Source organism: Rhyacophila brunnea, unplaced genomic scaffold, assembly GCF_057557595.1.
Source record: "Rhyacophila brunnea isolate RB1 unplaced genomic scaffold, BYU_Rbru_1.0 scaffold_13, whole genome shotgun sequence".
In the NCBI taxonomy this organism is placed as follows: Eukaryota; Metazoa; Arthropoda; class Insecta; order Trichoptera; family Rhyacophilidae; genus Rhyacophila; species Rhyacophila brunnea.
In genome coordinates, this window is record NW_028232785.1 from 23,574,329 (window position 1) to 23,595,002 (window position 20,674).

The following is a 20,674-nucleotide window of genomic DNA, read 5'->3' on the forward strand; positions in this document are numbered from 1 at the left end:
GAATGGTGTACATCAATTAATCTTCTATGATCTCTATGTTAGCAGCGCGCACAATGTGTTTTTTTAAATTGTGCATATACAGTGAAGTCGCGATTTTACATTTTTTAAGGGATTGACAAAAAAACGTTAATCGAAATTTATTGAAAATTGTATGAATTGATTTGGAGCATATTATGTGGAGGTGTTCTTTCACCCTTTCTAGAATGTTTCTTTTCTTTGCTGAGACAACCGACGGGACTCTGGAACCTGTATCTGCTGAATGAGTTTTTCTAGTGTGCATCAGTAGATATAGAATGTTACATTCTCAAACCTTGTGTCTTATTCGTTGAATAAAAGGAAATAGTTTATTAAATTATTTGAATGGTTGTAAACAAAAAAACTTAACCTAACCTAACCTTGGTTTTGGACGCTGCAGTCATGAGTTCATTTCAATGTTGTCATGCATTGAATCGAATGTGTTCAAATAAATTAATAATACTTATGTCATTTAAATAGAATTAAGAATATTTCGGACATGAAATTGCGGGAAATAAAATATACTGAAATGAAACAGAACTGCAGAAACTACACGTAAGCCGGCTCTCACATCAAAACTTGTCTTGTGTGCCAAACAAACCTTCCGAGAACTGAGATCCAGTTTTGCTCGTAAAAACTGCGCACATCTACCTAGCGACGGTCGCGCGTAGCCTTCTAAACGTATAGATATTTGAATGCGGTGATCGGCGAGCCGGTATAGGAATGATCAATTCGTAGGTGTTTGTATGTGACTTCGACCCTTCGAATCGAAGCCCAAGAAGGATGCAACTTGTCAATTGCAACAGCAAATGTTTTTTTTCAAACAAAACAGTCGCATTCGACCAATCTGAGGTTGTTTGTGTTGAATAACGATGACGTCACATCGATGTATTCGACACGTTTTAGGCGAGACGAGTTTTGATGTGAGAGCCGGCTAAATAATGGTAAAACGTCAATTGCGGTCACGTAAAATCGCGGCTCCACTGTATTATAATTTTATTTTATTATTTGTAGGTTGTCTGTAAAATAATGTTTGTTTTTTAAATAATTACTGTTCTTTTATAAGTATTGTTTTGTCAAAATTTGGGAAAATTCTTTTATTGTATTTATCTTTCGGGATACCATCTTGAATTTTTTTAAATTCAAAGATATATATACAATGTATCAAGTTTAATGTGAGTGTCTTTTTTTATATTTTTACATTAGATACACAACGCCAATATAAGCAAAATGAAATTGAACATAATTTCGACATTCTGGGCCACCGATTCTTACGAAGTCAGTGTGCATTCCATGAGGTTTTATTTAACTGTCAATACAGCCGTGTATGTTCGAACTGACGTCATTTTTATGCAAAAGGGCATTTTTAGTAACAATTACGAAATAAAATTTTATTGGTACAAACCGAATATATTGAAGAATGGTTACATGTACTTATTACATTTCACCGTAGCACAGTTCGCTGTGAGCTTTCTTATCGGAAAGAGATGATCGTATACTATACGGTCATCGCTGATTTTGGCAAAACTCATGAATTCAAGAATGAAAACTAACCAAACAAATAATCACACGGATCTGATGACGGTCACAGGATAAATGTAAAAAAGGAGAATGTATAACTAATTTTCATCCAAACCAAGATGGCATCCCTGACGATAAAGATGTTCTCAGAATATAGCCTTAAATATTTGAAGACATGAGGCATTTTACAGTCGATATTGTTAAAGAATAATATTATGATCTAATTGCATTTTTTCTATTTAATTAAAAAAAGATATATTTCTTTTATAAATTACAATAATCAAGTATGTTATTGAATAATAATAAAAATATATATAAAAACCACAAATATAGTTTTTTATTTATCACTAACGATCAGCAGCGAAGGTGGAGGTAGGCTTTGTCAGTCTCACTTATTTGTTTTTATTGAACTAAGTACATAATGTACGGATGGTGCTGAACTAAACCTAAACCAAATCATGATAGTTTATGTATGCTATGGGCGATCTGACAAAAATAATGCACAATTTTTCAGCCATACTTATTTGTTTTCGTTTAATTAAGAAACAAATTACACTGATGATGTTGGTTACTCTTTTTAAATTCATTAAGCCCTGCCTAAACCAAACAATTATAAATATATATTGTCTTTGCTTACTTTATGGTTCCTAAATTATTCAGTATCGGATTAAAAGAAAAATTCCACTTGTATAACACATCTAATTGGCTGAGAACACAAATCATTGAAATTTATGAAGGAGACATTCCAATGTGTGTTATTAAACATTATTTGGAGTGAGACATATGGTCAATTGCTTGCGAATTCTGGGTCTGGCAAAATCACATGCTGTTTTTTCAATGTGTGTTTGGACCCCGATCATGGACACAATAGATTGACTAACATCCATTTCTTGTAAAACAAAAACCTCTTCGTGAGACGGCCAAGTTCCACATCAAATTGTAGATACCAATTGTAATGTTATCTTTAATATCACAGTAAGTATCTAAGTAATAGATTTTTGAAGTTATACTTCTTTAGGCGCATTTGGAAAATCAGATCAGAGTGTATTTTTGGCGTGTGACATGTGAGACATAATTTATTTTTTCACACGAAAAAATCGCACTCGGTTGGATTTGATCCACGATTGTCCGGTTATCAGCCGAACGCACTGCCTTTATACCACAGTAGGATAATGCAATCGTGACGATTATACAGTATAATATTATAGTTTAGAATTGTTCCGTTACCTAGGCAGCGAATTTATTATTATATGTACGAAGAATTGTTCCGTTGCCTAGGAAACGAATTTATTATTGTTGGCCAAAATAAAATAAAAACAACGAGAAATAATTTATTTAGTGATATAAGTTAAAGTGTCTAGAAATAAACCAGCGGCACTCCAATAAGTGGCCCTCCTTTAATCTAGTTTTTATTGATATGGGGCTATTAAAACATCAATTCTATCTTATATCATACTTTATTATTTGAAAGATCTGAAACATGACATATCGCGCAATGATGATCATAGCCGACCATAGTGAGCATAGAATAAGGAGTATGGATTATTTTGCTTGGTGAAAAATATTCTTTCGCGTTGTGAATTGTACCTACTCCTTTTTATATGTGATTAGCTGTCAAAACTAAGCTTAATATTTTTAAGTGTGATAGGTACGTTACTTTTGTTTGGTATTACATTTATTTAGTTTATGTGAAAAGTATTTTCTGTTTGAATATGTTTGGTTGATGTGAATTTTGACTAACGCGGTGTGCGATTATTTTATTTTGTTACGCCAAAGAAGTATAACTTCTAACGCGCGTACATAAGTACACACCGATTTTCTTTAATAAGCTTTTGAATTTATCCGTGTTATCAATAATTATCTGGGTATATATCCCAAGCCGGAACACAATGTTGGCTGTTTATTGGACATTGAACAATACGCATACACAGCCTTGTCTGAGTCCCCACTAGATCCTGATTTTGTAATAATACCGACACATTCAAATCAGTCAACATTCACACCAAATACACCGTCAGAAGTGATCACATATTTGACAATACAGTCCGACGGCAGTTCCGGCGAGTAAACGACCCTCATCTCCCTGATTCCGGCGAGGGTGGATCCCGTTGTGGAAATTCGGAAATTCTTCACGCAGACTTCATCGGGTCGGCAATAGGAGTCAGTTTTGTTGAGGTGGATCCGTGTGGTCACCATTTTGGACCACGCCAGGCCCAGGCACGGCACTGTGTCTGCGCTCGTGGCCGCGTCAAACGCTGACGACACCTGCAAGATTGAATTATGCGTTGAAATGTATGGTGCAGCACATTCATGCATTAAGAGAAGTCCGTAAAAGCCCCTCTTCACAATACAACATTCTCTCACATAGATATAGGTTGAATCGATAGTCATAATAAAGATGGCATCGAAGGAATTTGTTAATAGCATTTCGTTCCGACTATGAATTTTCTTTTGGATGAAGACTCCTTGGTTAACCTATAAGCTCGTTACGTGCAATACACTCACTTGGTTGATGCACACGACCGCCATGTCGAAAGCCTTTGCTAGCTCCAGCAACTTCATGCCGATCTCTTTGAGGTGCGTCGCCCGCACTGCCATATCAGAGAGACCTGTCGGAAACAATGTAGGTATGCAATACGAGGTATGGTGTTTTTATCTCTGCGCATGAACAGTATTGAGATATCCAGGGTTCCAGGGTTCCAGCGGCTAGCTCAGGTGTCCATCAAACCCCGGATTCACAAAAAAAGGTATTTTAAATTGAGGAGAAATTAAATGAAACCACGTCTGTCTCGTGCGTAACTTGGTATTATCTTATATTTTAAATTTTCCTTACAGGTTTATATATTTTGTTTTTACAATAAGTTTCGCAGGTCCGTACATAGTTTTCAAGGGACGCTTACTGACTTTTTTTTCTTCTTTTCAAATTCCTCGTACCCGCGTCGACCAGTAAAAAGGACTCGTGATTGGCCAAATCTGCTCGCATGATCCTTTTGATTTGACGAATCACGAAGACCACCTCGGCGCAGGCGCGCGGAGATTTTACCGCTGCGCAATGCGCGGCAAAATTTATTATATTTGAATACTTATATTTAGTCTTAAAATTATTTTTTTTATCCATCATCATTTATACTTTAAAATCTATCTTAATTACACCTTTGCCCAGTAAGTGATTTTCACGCACCGGACGAAGGCCTTTACTCATAAATAAATTTTTACGTAGTTGAGCAGGGAACCAGATCAGGTGTTTTATTCAATTGTTTATAGAGATCAGGGTTGCGGTTCAGCCCATCTTTTATTTAAAAATCAACAAAAGCCTGTTGATAACAGGTATGTGTCAGTATCCTTAAGGGAATTGAACTTAGTGTTCAACCAATGCGGCTTTGTTTTATAAATTCTTAAAATAGGGTCTGCTTAGCTCATATATATTCGATCTAATTTAATAAATTATCGAAGTAATTTTTGTATTTACACTTTTCTACTGTTTTTAAATGAGGCGTCTAATTCCAAAAAGCGATAAGTCCACATTTGGTCAACATCGAGAAAAAAATACGCACGTAACCTTTGTATAATTTTACACAATACGTATTGATCTATAAATTCCAAAACGCGATTCAAAATATTTGAAGTCTCGATTTATTACAAAAAGCGCCAAATCCGTGTTTCATATTATTTAAAGCTTGGTTGATTTCGCGCGTATTTAAGTCAACCAATGGGGAACGTTCAATATTGTAAATGGCGTCTCCCATGCTGTAGCATCTGGTAAACTCATGACTGCCACGGAAATATGTGCCTTATGCGGAATAAATTAAAAAGTGAGGTACAAGTAGCGCTATGTCCAATTTTACTTTGCCTATATTTATTACATTTAAGAGTTAATCGGCTGAAACAAATTGCCATTTGGTTATAATTTCGACATAAAATACAACGGAAAAAATAATCTAACGTTAAAACAAATAATTGAAGATTGAAACATAAAAACGTTGTTTCCTGCAAATATCGAATTGTGGACTTGTCGCTTTTTGTAATTAGACACCTCAAATATAACACTGTTTTATTAATATTTCTTTTCTTCTAAATGTCATGTTGTGAACGTCTTAAATTATTAATTAATTGTAATGTTCACTTTATGTAAAAATAAATAAAATTTGAATTTGAATTAAATGATGTAAGTAGCTTCACTTTTGCTATAGCGTCATGTAGTTTTATGCGTAAATATTGTGTTACGTGGGCGAAACTAAAATAGCTCCGTGAGCTTTGGTGGGATGCACAGTAATGCAGTGATAGACTCGCAGATACCTTCATGTGGGCAAATAGCGATTGGTCAAAAAATGTGTGCGCGACTCACCGTCTTGGTTTTCCCCTCTGAACGGGGCCGCGATGGAGTCCACCACGACCAGAGAGATTCCCTTCGTTGACTCCAAAAGCTTCGGCAGGCGAACGGCGATGCATCTCTTCAAATCCTCCTGGAATACATAACCAACAAAAAGAAGACTTAAACACATTTTCAAAAAAACAAACCTTCCATCAAAGGTTTTGAAAATGTACGCTTTGGCAATTGCGATTAAATCCCGAAAGTGCAGTAGAATATAATATAAATTTTGAATAATCCCATCCGATCATATTATTCCAGTGACGTTGACTGACAGCAAATGATTGAAATAATATCCGTTTGCTTACGATTTCCGTAATGTGCATGACGAATATCTTCTCCCCGAACTTGGAGACATCGGAACAATCGTCGGGGAACTCCGATTTCACCGGGTTTAGTGTCTTCATGAAACTAAACATCTGCTGCAGTCGATTCGATGGGAACGCGTCTTCGGTGCAGATATAAACGGCACCTGTGAAAATATAAAGATAACCATAGATCAAGGAGCAAATCCAAAAAATAAGTTGGGTTACGTGACTTCTACAGAGTAACACTAACAGATTAATAAATATAGTCGTACGAAAATGAAACACAGATTACAAACATTCAATAAATTGTGTTGTAACCTTCAAATACACGTCGTAATAAATGCGCGTCGGTGCATAAACCGAGAACAGTTGTCAGAAAGAAGGAAAACCTTAGAATGACGTACTTCTGACATGTGTTTAAGTTTATTCGATATTCTTCCACACTCGAGATCGGTTGCCTGTTACTCCACACCTGTTAGGTATTTCAGTTCCCATTAATTCTGTGTTCCGTGGTAATACCAGATGAAGATACTAGTTTATCCGGTACTGTTCGGTTATCAGGAATACAGCGAAAAAAACATTTTGAAAATAGCCGATAAACTGGATTATTTGTTAGGTTAACCTAACCTAACCTAACCTAACCCAACCTAAACTAAGCCAAACTAACAAATAATCCAGTATATCGGGTATTTTCAAAATGTGTTTTTCACTGTATTCCTGATAACCGAACAGCACCGTTTATCCCTATTGAACAATATCAGTTTTAAACAATGATATCAGTGAAGTTGCACGTTTGTGATGAAGGGAGTCGGGGTTCGGTGCTGGGAATCCGGTTGGCTTAAAGGGATCACTGGCCAGGTTAAGCTTTTGCCTATCCAAAACCGTTTGATACCTATGGATACATTTCTTCCGATTCAATGTTTTTTCTTTCGATATGATAACACTACTTAGGCCTCTTTTGAGACATTAGTAGCATCCGACCGTGGACCCCTAGAACAACTTATAGCATGTCAAAAAATTTAACTCAACCTTTGATGGCTAACCTTCTTTCCACGCTCTAGTCGCGGTCTGCAGTGCGATCTGCGTCTTGCCGCATCCGCTCTCGCCGCTGATTTCTATCACTGATCTTCGTCTAAATCCACCATTCAACAACGTCTCATCAATAACTGAACATCCTGTCGTCAATTTTCCCAACTTTTCTTCTTTAAGATTCAAATCGTACGCTGCAATCATTAATGCATACATAAAATTAACGCATACACCTCGTCTCCATATCTCAGTGGCGAAGGGTGGAGGTAGGCTGTTAAGATCTGACATAAATATTACACTCTAAACTTTGTCAGTCATACTTAACATTTTTGTTTTCATTTTCTTAACATTTTTTTTGAACTAACAATTCAAATTGCAGATAGTGTTTGTTAGTTTTTCAAATTCAATGAAACCCTGCCTTAACCACACCATAATAGACATGGCTCTCGTGGTGCAATGCGTAAGGCGCTGGCTTTTCATCCGGGAGCTCTGGGTTTGTTCCCGTTGAGGACACAATATATTTATGTGATTTTCTCAAAGCCTGGGTGTTTGCAATTGTTTCATTTCTATTACTAAACACACTACTGTTAAACTACACTACTGTCATTGGGCCCCTAGGCCTGTTGTAGTGTTAAAAGAAATAAAAGGAATATGAAAGATAGAAAATATTCTTCTATCTATAAATTATCTGTACCTGTGACATTAAATCATACATAATTTTACATATTTTATAGTTAAAAGATTATTTTTTATTTACTATTGTTTGGTTACACCCACCATGGCCGAGCGGTTCCGCATCAGGCTTATAATGTTGTGGGTCCCGGGTTCTAACCCAGGCCTGGCAAATTGTTTTTCAATGTGTATTAGATTATGGACCTAATAGGTTGAGCAAGCGGCTGACATCCATTTCTTGTAAAAAGAAAACTATTAAGAAACCTTTTCGTGAGGCGGCCCAGATCCACATAGAATTGTAGTAAATTTAAAAAATATATCTACTTCGGTGCCTGTTGTCTAAATCATAGTTTCTTAACCGGAGGTCGGCGAAGACTTTTGGGTGGGCCGCAAAATTTTCTGCAGTTCAAAAATAGTTAGTATACATTTTTAAAAGCTTATATTAAATTTCAAGTAATAAAACATCTTTCAGAACTCGTGCACCTACAAGGGTTCACAATGAATTAACAAGTCATATCCGGTATGAATGACACTATTGTATATAGTCATAAATCGTTTGAAGTGAGGTTGTTTTATATTTCGACAATTGTTGATGGTTCGCAAAACAGCTTTTGATTTTTTTGTGGTCCGCGGATGTAAAAAAGTTAAGAAACATTGGTCTAAAAATAATGTATTTTTGTTCACTACAGAAGATGAAAAAAATTCAAATTCAAGTTCGTACTGTAAATATGGATATCCTAGGATTTTTTTTCAGTTATCTACCACAAGCTACCTTCCTTCAACAGGCAGCCTTCGCCACTGGGTAGTAGAGGCCGACAACTATAACTTGACGTGAGGCAGTTTGAAGAACTAATACTTCGTAATACATAGTTGTCGGTCGCTAGCTGTGTCCTGGATAGAGATGCGGATTATGGACTTCAAGGTTATTTATATCGTTCACCGTTTGTGAAGCCACCAGGAAGAAGCAGACTTGACGCTGCATCTTTGATGAGAGTAATGTCGTCCATCGTCCAATTTCCACACCGCAGTAGCTCATAATCTGACTTCATGATGATTTGTTCTGGCGTTTTCAGGTCATCTAAAAATTTTAAAAACAAGTGCGTTCATTTAATTTATACAGCTAACTTCACTTATTATATAAACAAAACTCTGTGTTCTGGAGTACGCCGATGAAGCTGTCCTTTTTGACAACTCAATCTAGGACATTCGAGAGACAATCGACAGGCTGGATAACATTTCGTCTCGCATTGGTTAAAAAGTCAACATGAAGAAATCCTACGTGCACATGTTACAGCATCTGGCCACCGCACGGCGCTTCCAAGAATCCTTGTCACTCTTCAGCCTTCTTACATCCACACAGGTCACACCTAACTAACACTATCTGCGATTTGTATTCTTAGTTCAATGAAAACAAATGTGTTTGACTGACAAAGTTTGGTGTCCACTATTTATGTCAGATCTTAACAGTCTACCTCCACCCTTTGCCACTGCCTGAAATTTTACCACCCGCATACCAAATATCCATCGCAAATATCTATTTTCACCACGACTCTCTGCCAGCAGCACTGTCAGAAAAGTGTCGAATAAGCGGCATTTGGTTTTAACCGAGTACACTCGTGAATCGAGTTGAATGTCGCTTGAATGTTGTTGAGGGCAATAACATAACCATGTTTAATGAAATCGCTTCGGATATTGATATATTCCACTTACGTGAGGGTGAATTTAGGTGGACGTTGTTTTATAAGTTTTTAAGATAGGGTCTATCAAAATTCACTCTGTGTGCTTCCATCTACATCTACTTTTCTCTGTATTTTTATTTTTTAAAATTATTAACATTTATTTTATGTCATGTCGTGAACAATTTGAATTTATAATTCGTTATGTTCATTATATGTAAAACAAATAAATTTGATTTGATTTGATTTGATTTGATTTGATTCCCATTAGCAAGCTGTCTTTGCAAAGTGTCATTTCTCGTTATATGCACCTCGATGCATTTAAAGCTGTCGACACCCTGAATGTTTTGCCCGTCGCTAATCAGAAGGAAATCAGGTAAACCGAGATTTATCTGTCCATCAAATTGGGTTGCCTTAGATGGCCATGTACACAGGGACGAGTCACGCATGACAAAGATACTGACATTCGGGAAGCCAGAAGGCAAACAAATAACCAGTTGACCTCGTACAAGATGGAGGGATAGTGTCGATTTGGACTTAAAGACTTTAGGCATCCTAAACTGGCGGTAAGCGACTTTGGACAGACCTGGATGGAGACAGATGCTGGAGGAGGCCGAGATCCACATAGAGTTGTAGTACCTAGCGCCAGGAAGAAGTAGAAACCACCGAGAGCGTTAACAGCTTTAAATACAGGGGTGTACATCATGGAAGATGGTACTTGACAAAGAGACCTCGCTATCTGAATGGTAATGGCTGGAGGAATATTCAACTCAATGCAAGAATGTCTGGAACTCTGCTCTGTTAAAAGCAAATAATGTCATCTATTCGAAGTTTTTCATTTTGAATTTCAAATACCTAGCACTTAATTATTTTTTAAAGGAACTCGGTTTCTAAATAAACTAGCTAACAACCATCACAGATTTAATATTAAATCAATCATTATGTAGCATAAACAATTAGATTGCAATACCTATAATAAATTATTATCCATTGGCTATCTCGATTTGTTTTGGAACAAATAATGACACCTGCGTCAGTTTGACGTTTATTTTCTATTTCAAAATGAAGATTTAACAGACATATTATTATAACTTCAAGATTACTACGCTGGGATATTTTATTTTAGTAATACTTACGTTTTTCCAATGCTTGGTATAAATGTCGAGCTAATAACGTTTTGAGAGAGGACATCCTTGAAGTTTTCGTGTTCGAAAGAAAAGAAAAATGCCGGGAATATTCATTTTACGAAAGTAAACAAACATCCAAAAAGAATTTTGGATATTATGATTTTATAAACCATAGACAAAGAACAATGTTCCGGAGTGAACGCAGACTTGTGTAGGTATATTGGCAATATTTTTAATTGGGGAATATCTATTCGCACAATTGAATAGACTGTTTTCACAAAGCGCTGACCACATTTAAAAAGATGTTCGTCAAATCGGAAATGGATGATATTCACAAATCAACTACAACACTCAAATGATCGATTTGCACTAAGGAAAAAGTAGTCTTCACGAATCAATATACTATTGTAACCAATTAATCGTAAAAGAATACAAACACTATGAAAATTAGGTTTAATGATTTTAAACAATATTTTGGCAAAACATAAGTATGTATTAGGTACCTACTTTCAGATTCAAATAATACTATAAATACTTTGATAAATACCTATTTAGAAAGTGACGTTAATTAAAACTTAGGTAATTGTGCCGCAGATGCCATCATGAGCTTTTATAATTTTTTTTACGAAAACAGTTTATTCCAGTGGACAATTATAATAAATACCTTTTTCTGTCGGCACATAGGTTTTTCAATCAAATAATTGTTAATTTAAAATTTGAAATGCTCATAGATTTTGATACTTCATTATCACAATCTAAGATTATATTATTAGGTACCTAATATTAGGTTAGGTTGGGTTAGGTTAGGTCAGGTTAGGTTAGGTTAGGTTAGGTCAGGTCAGGTTAGGATGGGTTAGGTTAGGTTAAGTTGGGTTAGGTTAGGTTAAGTTATATTAGGTTAGATTACGTAAGAATAGGTTACGTTAGGTTTAGTTCAAAAATGATACTTATACAATCTCATGACGGCATCTGCGCCACATTTACCAAAATTTATATCGATGAACCGAAAAAGATATACCTAGTTGGTGTTATTTGGTTGTAGATTTACATCAAATAATATATGAACAATAGCAGCACGAATATACACATATTTTTTATATTACTGCGTTAAACATTAATTATATTGACACCTAAGCATCATTTTTGCGATTGCCTTCTAATTAATTGTATTGCTGCTACAATTATTAGTTTGACATTTTGTGAATTTCGACTTTTTCTTTGTGCGATATATTATTTGTCGGTGAAAACAATTTTACAAATGTCTGCAGATGTCAAAATTGAGTGAATTTATATTTACAATGAGTGATTTATGATTTTTGTTTTGTGAAACAAACTATTTTATGTGATTTCATCTATTTATTTGTGAAATCATTTAATATATGTGAAAACTACTTTCCAAATGTTAAAGTTATTTTTTTTTTGTGAATTTTGATTACCTATTGCATTGTGCGATTAATTCCCACCCTTTTTAATTTTAGTCGGAAAATTCAAAAGATTTTAGATTAGGTATTCATTTATGTATAATAATATAGGTTCGGATAATTTAATAAAAAAATACAACGTCATCGCGTAATGGTAAGTTAGGTAAGTACAAGAGATAGGTCGTAGGTACCTAGGTCAGTAATGAAATAATGCACTAGGTAAATAGATTCGCAAATTGCTAAGGCATTCTATAAAAACATTATGTTATCTTATTTATTGGCACTATATTCGTACTGTATTATTTTTTAAATTTAAACGTGCTATTTGTATATTTTTTCCAAAAATATTTTTTTACAATATTTCCAAAAACAATAATGCTATTACATATTTAAATTATTGTCTATTATCGAACAAAATTATTTGACTTGACGTTTCAATAACAATAAAAATGGTCGTTATGGCGGTACGCCCATAATTAACATTTTTACAGTGTCTTAAATACATATTTATTGAAAGAAACAAGCCGTAAAAATTGTTTAAAAACATTCACACATATTTCATCTATCATATTTTCATATTTAATTAAAAATGGACTGAAGGTGACGTCAAAATAGTTGATTTTATCAAGGTGCGTATATGCCTCTGCTATGTTATGGCTTTTTTATTTTCTTATTTTTTCGGTCTATTTAGATTTTGATGATATTACATAAATAAAACAATTGTTCATCGCTTAAAATGATGTTCATGTGATGATATTATATTTTTTATCTTGTTACTCTGAATTATACCGGTAATTCTTGGAAATTCTCACTTGTTCTCAATATTGGTTGCTAGATAGGTACTGTTTTAAAAACAATTGATATGTTTTTTTAGAAGCCTTACAATACTATCATATCAATCGAAGTCATTGTTATATAAATGTAGATTATTTCGTTATTGGCAATTTAACACATTGTTAATAATTAATTATATCAGTCTTACGAGTATTCATATATGTGCAGGCGCACACACAAAGAAACAGAATGGGTCGGTCCAATTTGTAAATTACAACAATTCATTATTGATTTTTACGGCTGCCTTACGGGACGGGGGCCTAAACAAAGTCTTGTTGCTGCCACTGGTTACTTTCCCCTCTACTACTAATAGATTCTCACCGCTATAACTGTGGACCCCTCTAATTTTCTGGATATATTCCCCACACTCAGACACTGCTCTATACTGTACCTACACCTGCCTGCAGTTATGTTCACGTATGCCGGCTCTCACATCTAAACTCGCTTGGTCTCCCGCACAGCCATAAATCAAACCTTCTAGGAACATCGATCCGATGTTGCATATGAAGACCGCACACATCTACCTAGCGACAGCTGCACGTAACCTCTCGAAACGTATAGATATTTGGATGCGGCGACCAGCGAGCCGGTATAGAAATGACCAATTCGTAGGTGTCCGTATGCATTCTGGCATCTTCGACTTACTGCACTAGAGTCATGCGATTTGTTGATAGCAGCACTAGATGTTTTTTTCAAACTAAAAAGTCGCATTCGACCGATCTGCGGAGCTCCATTTGTGAATGATGATGACGTCACATCAACGTATTCGACACGTTGCAAATGAGATGAGTTTTGATGTGTGTGCAGTGTCTTCACATTTGAAGACAATATAGATACCGTGCTGCTAGAATCAGCCCTGGCATCAAAGAAATTCCTAGACCTCCTTCAGTACCTAGTTTGTTTGTAATATCACAAAAAAGATAGTTATCACAGTTTCGATATGTAAATAATGTGAAAGTCTCAAATGGTTATGCTTTCGTTTATTTTTCAGATTCGGAACGGCATGCGGAAGAATTCTGCCGATTAAGTTACTTGTCCAAAATGGACGGAAAGGACTTGGCAGCCTATCTGGCGCAGAAGGGCTTCGTTGTGAAGAGCATCTCCACAATGGACTCCTTCGGCAACACATTGCAGATGCACACGGAGGTGCCTGACTTGCCCAAATGCCCCGCCATCATAAGGGCCCCTTTCTGCAAAGGACTCACGGGAGTGAAGTTTGCGACGTGCGGGCACTGCAACAAATCATTCGCCAATAATATCGCTCTAGGTTAGCTTTTTCAGTATTTTTCTTCGTGTCTTTGTTTATGTGTGGTCTGTAGGTGGAGCATATGGACAACAGTGTCGGAATTACATTGTGCAGACCCAGTAAAAGTACATATTCGCAAGCAACCGTTCCTTGAGCGGTATTCTTGCATAGTGAGTTTCTCATGCCGGGACTATTTTTATTTAAAATATGCTAAGTACACACGTACATTCTTGAACATGTTGACTTGGAAGCATACTCGCCGTTGTGTCCACATGCTCGAGCAGCTCGACACAAGACGCTCAGCCAGTGTCTCGAGCCATGAAATTTCTGTCTAACATTGAGCAAGAATTACGGTCCTTGAATCTTTTTCGCATCGAGCCATTTGCTCGATATTGAACAAAAAAGCATCGAGCGGATAGTACATACATTGAGCGTAAAACCATCGAGCAAGAACATGTGTGTATACTTAGCATTACTCCGCAAGACTTCTGTACAATCATGTGTCAGATTGATATCACAAGTGTGACGCCTCGCTAACTAGCGTGATATTGGTTTTATTTATGTTGAGTATCGATTAAATATGCAAATATGAATGACCAGCAATATTAAATATGTCTTATTATATGATGAAGGCAAACACTCTGATGGTGGCTGACCTCCGCCAGGGGATGGTATGATAAAATTATATGATACCTACGATGGCCGATTGGCTGACGCATCGGTTTATGATGGAGTGGGTCCCAGGTTCGAATCCAGGGTCTGGCAAACACACATATTGTTTTCAGTGTCTGTTTGGAGTATGGACCCAATAGAGCAAGCGGCTAACATCCATTTCTAATAAAAACAAAAATCTGTTAATACTTTGTGGAGGCCCATATTTCTTAGGATCTTCTTAAGATCGGACATGGCTTGGTTTACGCAGGGTTAAATTGAATTTGTAGTTTTAGTTCACTGAAACTTGCTTGTGGCACTTGAAGAGTTAAATCTTGCGTTTATGTAGCGTTGAATAAACAATTAGTAATTTTATAATCTTAATTGTTACTGAAGATAACTGTATTTCAATCGATGAAGTGACCTTGTCCGAAGCCAATAATGTGATGAAATTTGTTTGATTTCAGGCAATCATCTTCGGGTGGAACATTCAGGCATCGATAACACAAACCCTGACACGGGGACTGCAGACACCGATAGGGATATCGAAGACAACGGAAACTGCTATGAGAGAATTGGTAAAGTGGGCGACGAAGCGCAGGAATCACAGAACAACAACATGGGCGAGTCTAGCATGCCGATCGGGAGCCAGTACCAGATAGTAGACTCCACGTTCATAGCCCCATCACCGTCGGAACAGAGGAAAGGCGAAATCAGCTATATTATTATTAAAACGGAACCAGAATCTGACAATTTTGTGAGCAACGGCGCTTACAGACGGTCGAGAAAAGTGGAAACTAAACCGAGAAAACCGTACGAGAGTAGGATTAGTGTAAAATCGGAAGCCATGGCTAAATCAGCAGATGTGACTGGCCCGTTTTGTTGCGTGCAGTGTCCGGAGGTCTACGAAACGTGCTGCGAATACTCGCGTCACTTTCATCAGTCACATGCCAAGCGGCGCAAAGCTATACAGCGTTGTCAGATATGCGAGAAACGTTTCGATACGGACCTCGATCCGATACTGGGACTGTTTGTGCATCCTAAAGGCGAGACGATCGCCCCGTTTTCGTGCAATCTCTGCGGGAAGAGTCTTCCGGACGCCGCGTGGCTGGAAAAACACCGCAGAATCAATCACGGGACCGGTCCTAGACCGTACCAGTGCAACATTTGCCATAAACGCTTCTCGCAACCGACAGGATTAAGCCAGCATATGAAAACGCATTCCGGTGTTAAACCGTTTGTGTGTGAAATATGTCATAAGAGTTTCACACAAAAGGCGGGGCTGGATCAACATGTGAGGATTCACAGCAAAGTTAAACCTTTCGCTTGCGTCGTGTGCGGTAAAGCTTTCACGCAGTCTGCCCATTTGAGTCAGCACATGCGAGTGCACACAAAGATTGAGCCGTTCTCTTGCAATGTCTGTCATCGGCGGTTCAAACAGAGCTCTCACTTGAACTTTCATTTGAAGTCGCACGAGAAGGTCGGCGAAGATGGTACAGGTAATCAGGCGACGTTGGGAATGTTCATCAGCCACGGGAGGCCTATCGGAGAAGCTGTTGCCGAGCTTAACGCCAGGTCTAATTTGTACGAGGCGCAGGATAATAGACGTCTGTCTTTGACTAGGTTTTAAATTGTGCAAAGGGTCTTTTAAGGCTGTCGATTATTTGCGAAACAATTCGCAGTCCCCGAGTGATGTAAATATATGACTTTACATGTATGATATTTACCTTTTCGTTGTTACGATGTTTCAAAATTCCAGTTAGAAATGCTAATATGTTTTTATAATTTGTCACACATGCATTATCTATCCGCTTGACTTCGAAAGTTTCTTTGAAGGTCAGCGGAACCATTTAAAAATGAAAATAATTTTGGGAGTATTAATTCCGACCATTATAATAATTGCCAATAACCTCAGATTATTGACTTCATTTCTATATGTTTTGATTGTATTATTCAGAATACTACACAAGAATAATAATAATAGGTATGTCGTAAGATTGGTGAACAATAATGGTTCATTCTTCTTCTTGATCGTTTTCTCGTCTTTTGAGCGACGAAGACTCGATCCTCTGCTTCTCTCAGGGCAGAGTGAATGCTGCACCGGCAAGCTCCTTCACTCAGTTGCTCCAGCGCGCCGACGCTCTTCCTCTGCTTTGCCTTTCCTGGAGGTTACCATCAGTCTCGCCAGCTTATCCGGCACAAAAGTATTGTAAAAAGATATTTTCCAAAGCCGTTTCTTTATCTGCGGTATCTGGTTGATTGACTGGTTCGTCCTGTGCTCTGTCCAAGAAATACGAAGGATTCGGCGCCAACACCACATTTCGAAAGCATCAATTTGTCAGGCCATAAGCGATTGGGCAGGGTTAAATTGAGTTTTAAAAACTAGCAAACACTATCTACACATCAAGTATGACTGACAAAATTAAGTGTGCATTATTTATGTAAAATGTGGACAGCCTACCTCCACCCCTCGCCACTGTAGATACATAAATTGATTTGCCCATGGAACCCGCAAAAGAAGTGTTAAAAATGTCCTTAAATGTGCAAACCTAACCTAATAAAAACCAGTTTTATATTGGTGTAGTACGGAATTACCAAACCATTCTAAGCATTTTGGCATCAACAACGATCGTGGTTGGCATTTCTCGCCGGTATTATGAACAACGATGTATCGTTCAGCATTCAAAAGCTTTTAAAATATGATCTTCATTTTTTGTCTACTAAATTGAAACTAAGTAGTTTCCTATCATTATTTTCACTCTGTAACATATTTTAACATTTTATTTTTGAAATTGTAGAAATTGCCAAAGCTATGTTTATGTGACTGAGAATATATTAATCACGATTTGGACAGACTTCAATCATCAGGACTCATGTATATGGCTCAAAAATATGTGAGAATTTTAAAAAATTCAACATACTTAGGTACTGACTTATTTCACGTATCTGTCATCAGATGAGAATTCCTCACTCCAGATGCATGCCATTCATGGTAACAGACTTTGTTTCTTCGGAGCAGCTGCCCTAGTCCAGTCATGAGAAGAGTTTTAACTAGAAATTAATCCCTTTCGTGCTAAGCTTTGAATATTATATAAGTGGCTAAGGGTGGAGGTAGGCTATTCTTATTCACTGCTGACCAGTTCATTACTATTTAATTATGCTAATTGTATCGAATGGCCATCTAATGCAAACGCGCCAGTCGCGTTGTCAGCACTAAATGAGTTAAGATCCTACATAAATATTGCACACTTCACATGTTTTCGTTGAACTAAGATAACAATAATTATTTACAGATGGTGTTGGTTAGTTTTTAAAATTCAATTAAAACCTGCGTAAACTAAGCCATAATAGGTAATCATGTATTGTGCCATTAAATCATACATAATTTTAAATATTTTATAGATGCAAGAATATTTTTTTATCGATTATGGTTTGGTTTAGGCAGGGTTTAATTAATTTTTAAAAAGTAACCAGCATCATCTGCAAATTGTATTCTTAGTTTAACGAAAACAAATAAGTGTGACTGACAAAGTTTAGTGTGCACTAATTATGTCGAATCTTACCAGCTTACTTCCAAGCCTCACCACTAATGTTTGATGCCGTGAGTCTCAAGACATTCTGCATTGAGTTGAATGTCGCCCCAGGCAAAAAGAATAAGTGTGTATGGTTAACATAAAATGTATTTTTAGTATAATATAGATTACCTATGTGATGTTTAAATGTCGTAATATTATGTAAATTTAATAAATAGTCTAGCGAAGAATTATATTTGTTGATGTTTTTATTTATTTATTTGTTTATTATAGCGATATCGATGGAAACCTTCTATATAATATAGGTGGTTCTGAATCCCAATGGACTGAAGCCACGAAATCATATTTTGTGATAATTGAATCATAAATATTTCTACATTTCGTTACCTTACTTTGAAAAGGTTCTTATTGACATTTTAGCCTAAAATTAGCCATATTCTATCATATACGTTCATTTCAGAGTCATCTATTGTCAAATATGGGAATTAACAGTATGCCGGAGTTCTATCTACATGTCTTTTTATATTGAAAATTATGACAATTCCAAATTTCAAACGCTCATAGCCCAAAACATGGTCAAGTGCAATTAGAATCTTTTCAAAGTAAGGTAACGATTTATTAATGAACTTTAACCTTTTTACTGCCGGTAGGTGTATGTATGGCAGTACCTTGCACGCCGCGAATTTGATTGCAAAAATCAATTTACATTTCAATTGGTAAAGCGAATTCTGTTTCAATTCTGAGTATGTGACGATATTCCAAATATATCGCACCCTCGCAACTAAACCGCCACAAGTCCAAATTTACGTGTTTTGAGTTAATTACTACGTTTCATTGTCTATTGTTCATAGTATATGTACTGAAAATTTAATATCTCTAAGTCAAAACTTCATTCAATATCTAAACATATATTTTCAAAAACACAGTACAAAAATGCTAAAGGTAAAAACTTCAAAGCTGATTTTCTCTGTTTGACGTTTTTGGATTGTGGCAGTTTAGTTGCGATGGTGCGATATGTCGTTGTGTGTTCGACATATTTGTATGTTTAAAATAATTGATTTATGTTAAACTTTTACGTAAAATCCTGTTTAAAGCGGGACGTCTATAGATGTCATTTTTTCAGTTTGGGTCTTAAGACGTCATTGGTAGCCATCCGGTTAAGTACTTACATAAATTCATTCACTTCTTCAAGACAGCAATCATCAATTATTAATTTTAAGGTTATTCAGTTGTCTTGCTTGTGATTTATCCACATTTGAGAATATTATTCAAAAATATTTATTTTTTCGAAAATTTGTGATTGGTTCATTGATTCCTCAAGAATCTCAGGAGATAGACAATTCTCAGTGAAATTTAAGCCGAGTCGGATGTGATTTTGCTAGTATTCACAAAACACATGTAACCTAATGTACCTCCGCACACTGAATGCGACATTTTAGTTTGAAAAAAGCAGCTGGTGTTGCAAGCAACAAATTTTAATCAACATGCACAGGTAAAAATATAAAATGTCACACTGGCACATGTGCAGAGCTTGCTTTTGCATTTATTTCTGCCTACCGCGTGTCATTACTCATTACTGTCTCAGTATGGCCTCGCTTATGCACACGGAAGACACTTGCAACATTATGCCCAATTTTGATTTATGACCTATTCCAGACAAGACGATTTTCAATGTGTGTCATTGGTAGTCATAGAAAAAACTTATATAAGTACAGTATGTTTTACTCGACGATCGAATGGTTGGAGGTAAGTGAGAACAGATTCGCCATTAACTCGAACTAGACTCCGATTTCTATAAGCTGGCGTACGCTAGCGACGCGATGACGATGGAATTGGCGGGGGGCGGACGTAATGCAGTGTTAAGATGCTGAAGCGGGGGAATTTAGGAATTAATTTCCATTACTTCATAAAAGAACCGTGATGACGTGTACACCAGCTTGTAGAACTCGGACTCTGTGTGTAAAGGTCTTCGTCTGAATGCGGCGAAGACCAAATCGACGTGCAGTGCTGCATGCATAGACGCTGACACTCTGTGGGTTTCCGGTCTGCCTGTTGAGCTGGTGAGCAGGTTCAAATACTTAGGTGCCAGAGCTACCGACGATGGCGGTCTTTAAAGTGAACTTAGAATCCGCATGGGTATGGCGAGATCTGCATTCAGCCAACTTGGAGTCTCATGGTCAAGGCTGTATTCTGTGGGAACAAAATGTCGTTTGATAGGGGAGGAGGCTTTCGTAGTAGGTACAGTGCGTAAGGCGCTAGACTTTGGACTCCG

The 20,674-nt window shown here is 36.8% G+C and overlaps 2 protein-coding genes across 3 annotated transcripts; one reads left to right on the plus strand and one right to left on the minus strand.

Moving 5' to 3' along the window:
- Positions 1-2,047: 2,047 nt before the first annotated feature.
- spn-B (X-ray repair cross complementing protein spindle B) lies at positions 2,048-10,861 on the minus strand. The gene is made up of 7 exons (XM_085940598.1): positions 10,727-10,861; positions 8,855-8,992; positions 7,257-7,436; positions 6,214-6,377; positions 5,882-5,999; positions 4,042-4,145; positions 2,048-3,801 (listed from the first exon to the last, which is right to left on the minus strand). The coding sequence occupies exons 1-7, from the start codon at positions 10,779-10,781 to the stop codon at positions 3,523-3,525; spliced, it is 1,038 nt and encodes a 345-aa protein (XP_085796724.1). The 5' UTR covers positions 10,782-10,861; the 3' UTR covers positions 2,048-3,522.
- Positions 10,862-12,558: 1,697 nt separating this feature from the next.
- On the plus strand, positions 12,559-18,636 carry LOC147076987 (uncharacterized). Of its 2 annotated transcripts, XR_015069757.1 has the most exons (4): positions 12,559-12,767; positions 13,964-14,239; positions 15,337-17,317; positions 17,974-18,636. XR_015069757.1 is itself a non-coding variant. In XM_085941415.1 (3 exons), the coding sequence occupies exons 2-3, from the start codon at positions 14,014-14,016 to the stop codon at positions 16,497-16,499; spliced, it is 1,389 nt and encodes a 462-aa protein (XP_085797541.1). In that variant the 5' UTR covers positions 12,562-12,767; positions 13,964-14,013; the 3' UTR covers positions 16,500-18,636. The 2 variants fall into 2 exon arrangements, 1 of the variants encoding a protein (XP_085797541.1); XM_085941415.1 differs by having other exon boundaries at positions 12,562-12,767; positions 15,337-18,636.
- The last annotated feature ends 2,038 nt before the right edge of the window (positions 18,637-20,674 follow it).

Coding starts and splice junctions, on each gene's coding strand:
- spn-B (XM_085940598.1), bottom strand. CDS start 10,781: ATGTCCTCTCTCAAAACGTTATTAGCTCGACATTTATACCAAGCATTG. Junction 6,378..7,256: donor GACTAGAGCGTGGAAAGAAG/GTTAGCCATCAA, acceptor ATATTTTCACAG/GTGCCGTTTATATCTGCACC. Junction 6,000..6,213: donor TCATGCACATTACGGAAATC/GTAAGCAAACGG, acceptor TATGTATTCCAG/GAGGATTTGAAGAGATGCAT.
- LOC147076987 (XM_085941415.1), top strand. CDS start 14,014: ATGGACGGAAAGGACTTGGCAGCCTATCTGGCGCAGAAGGGCTTCGTT. Junction 14,240..15,336: donor CGCCAATAATATCGCTCTAG/GTTAGCTTTTTC, acceptor GTTTGATTTCAG/GCAATCATCTTCGGGTGGAA.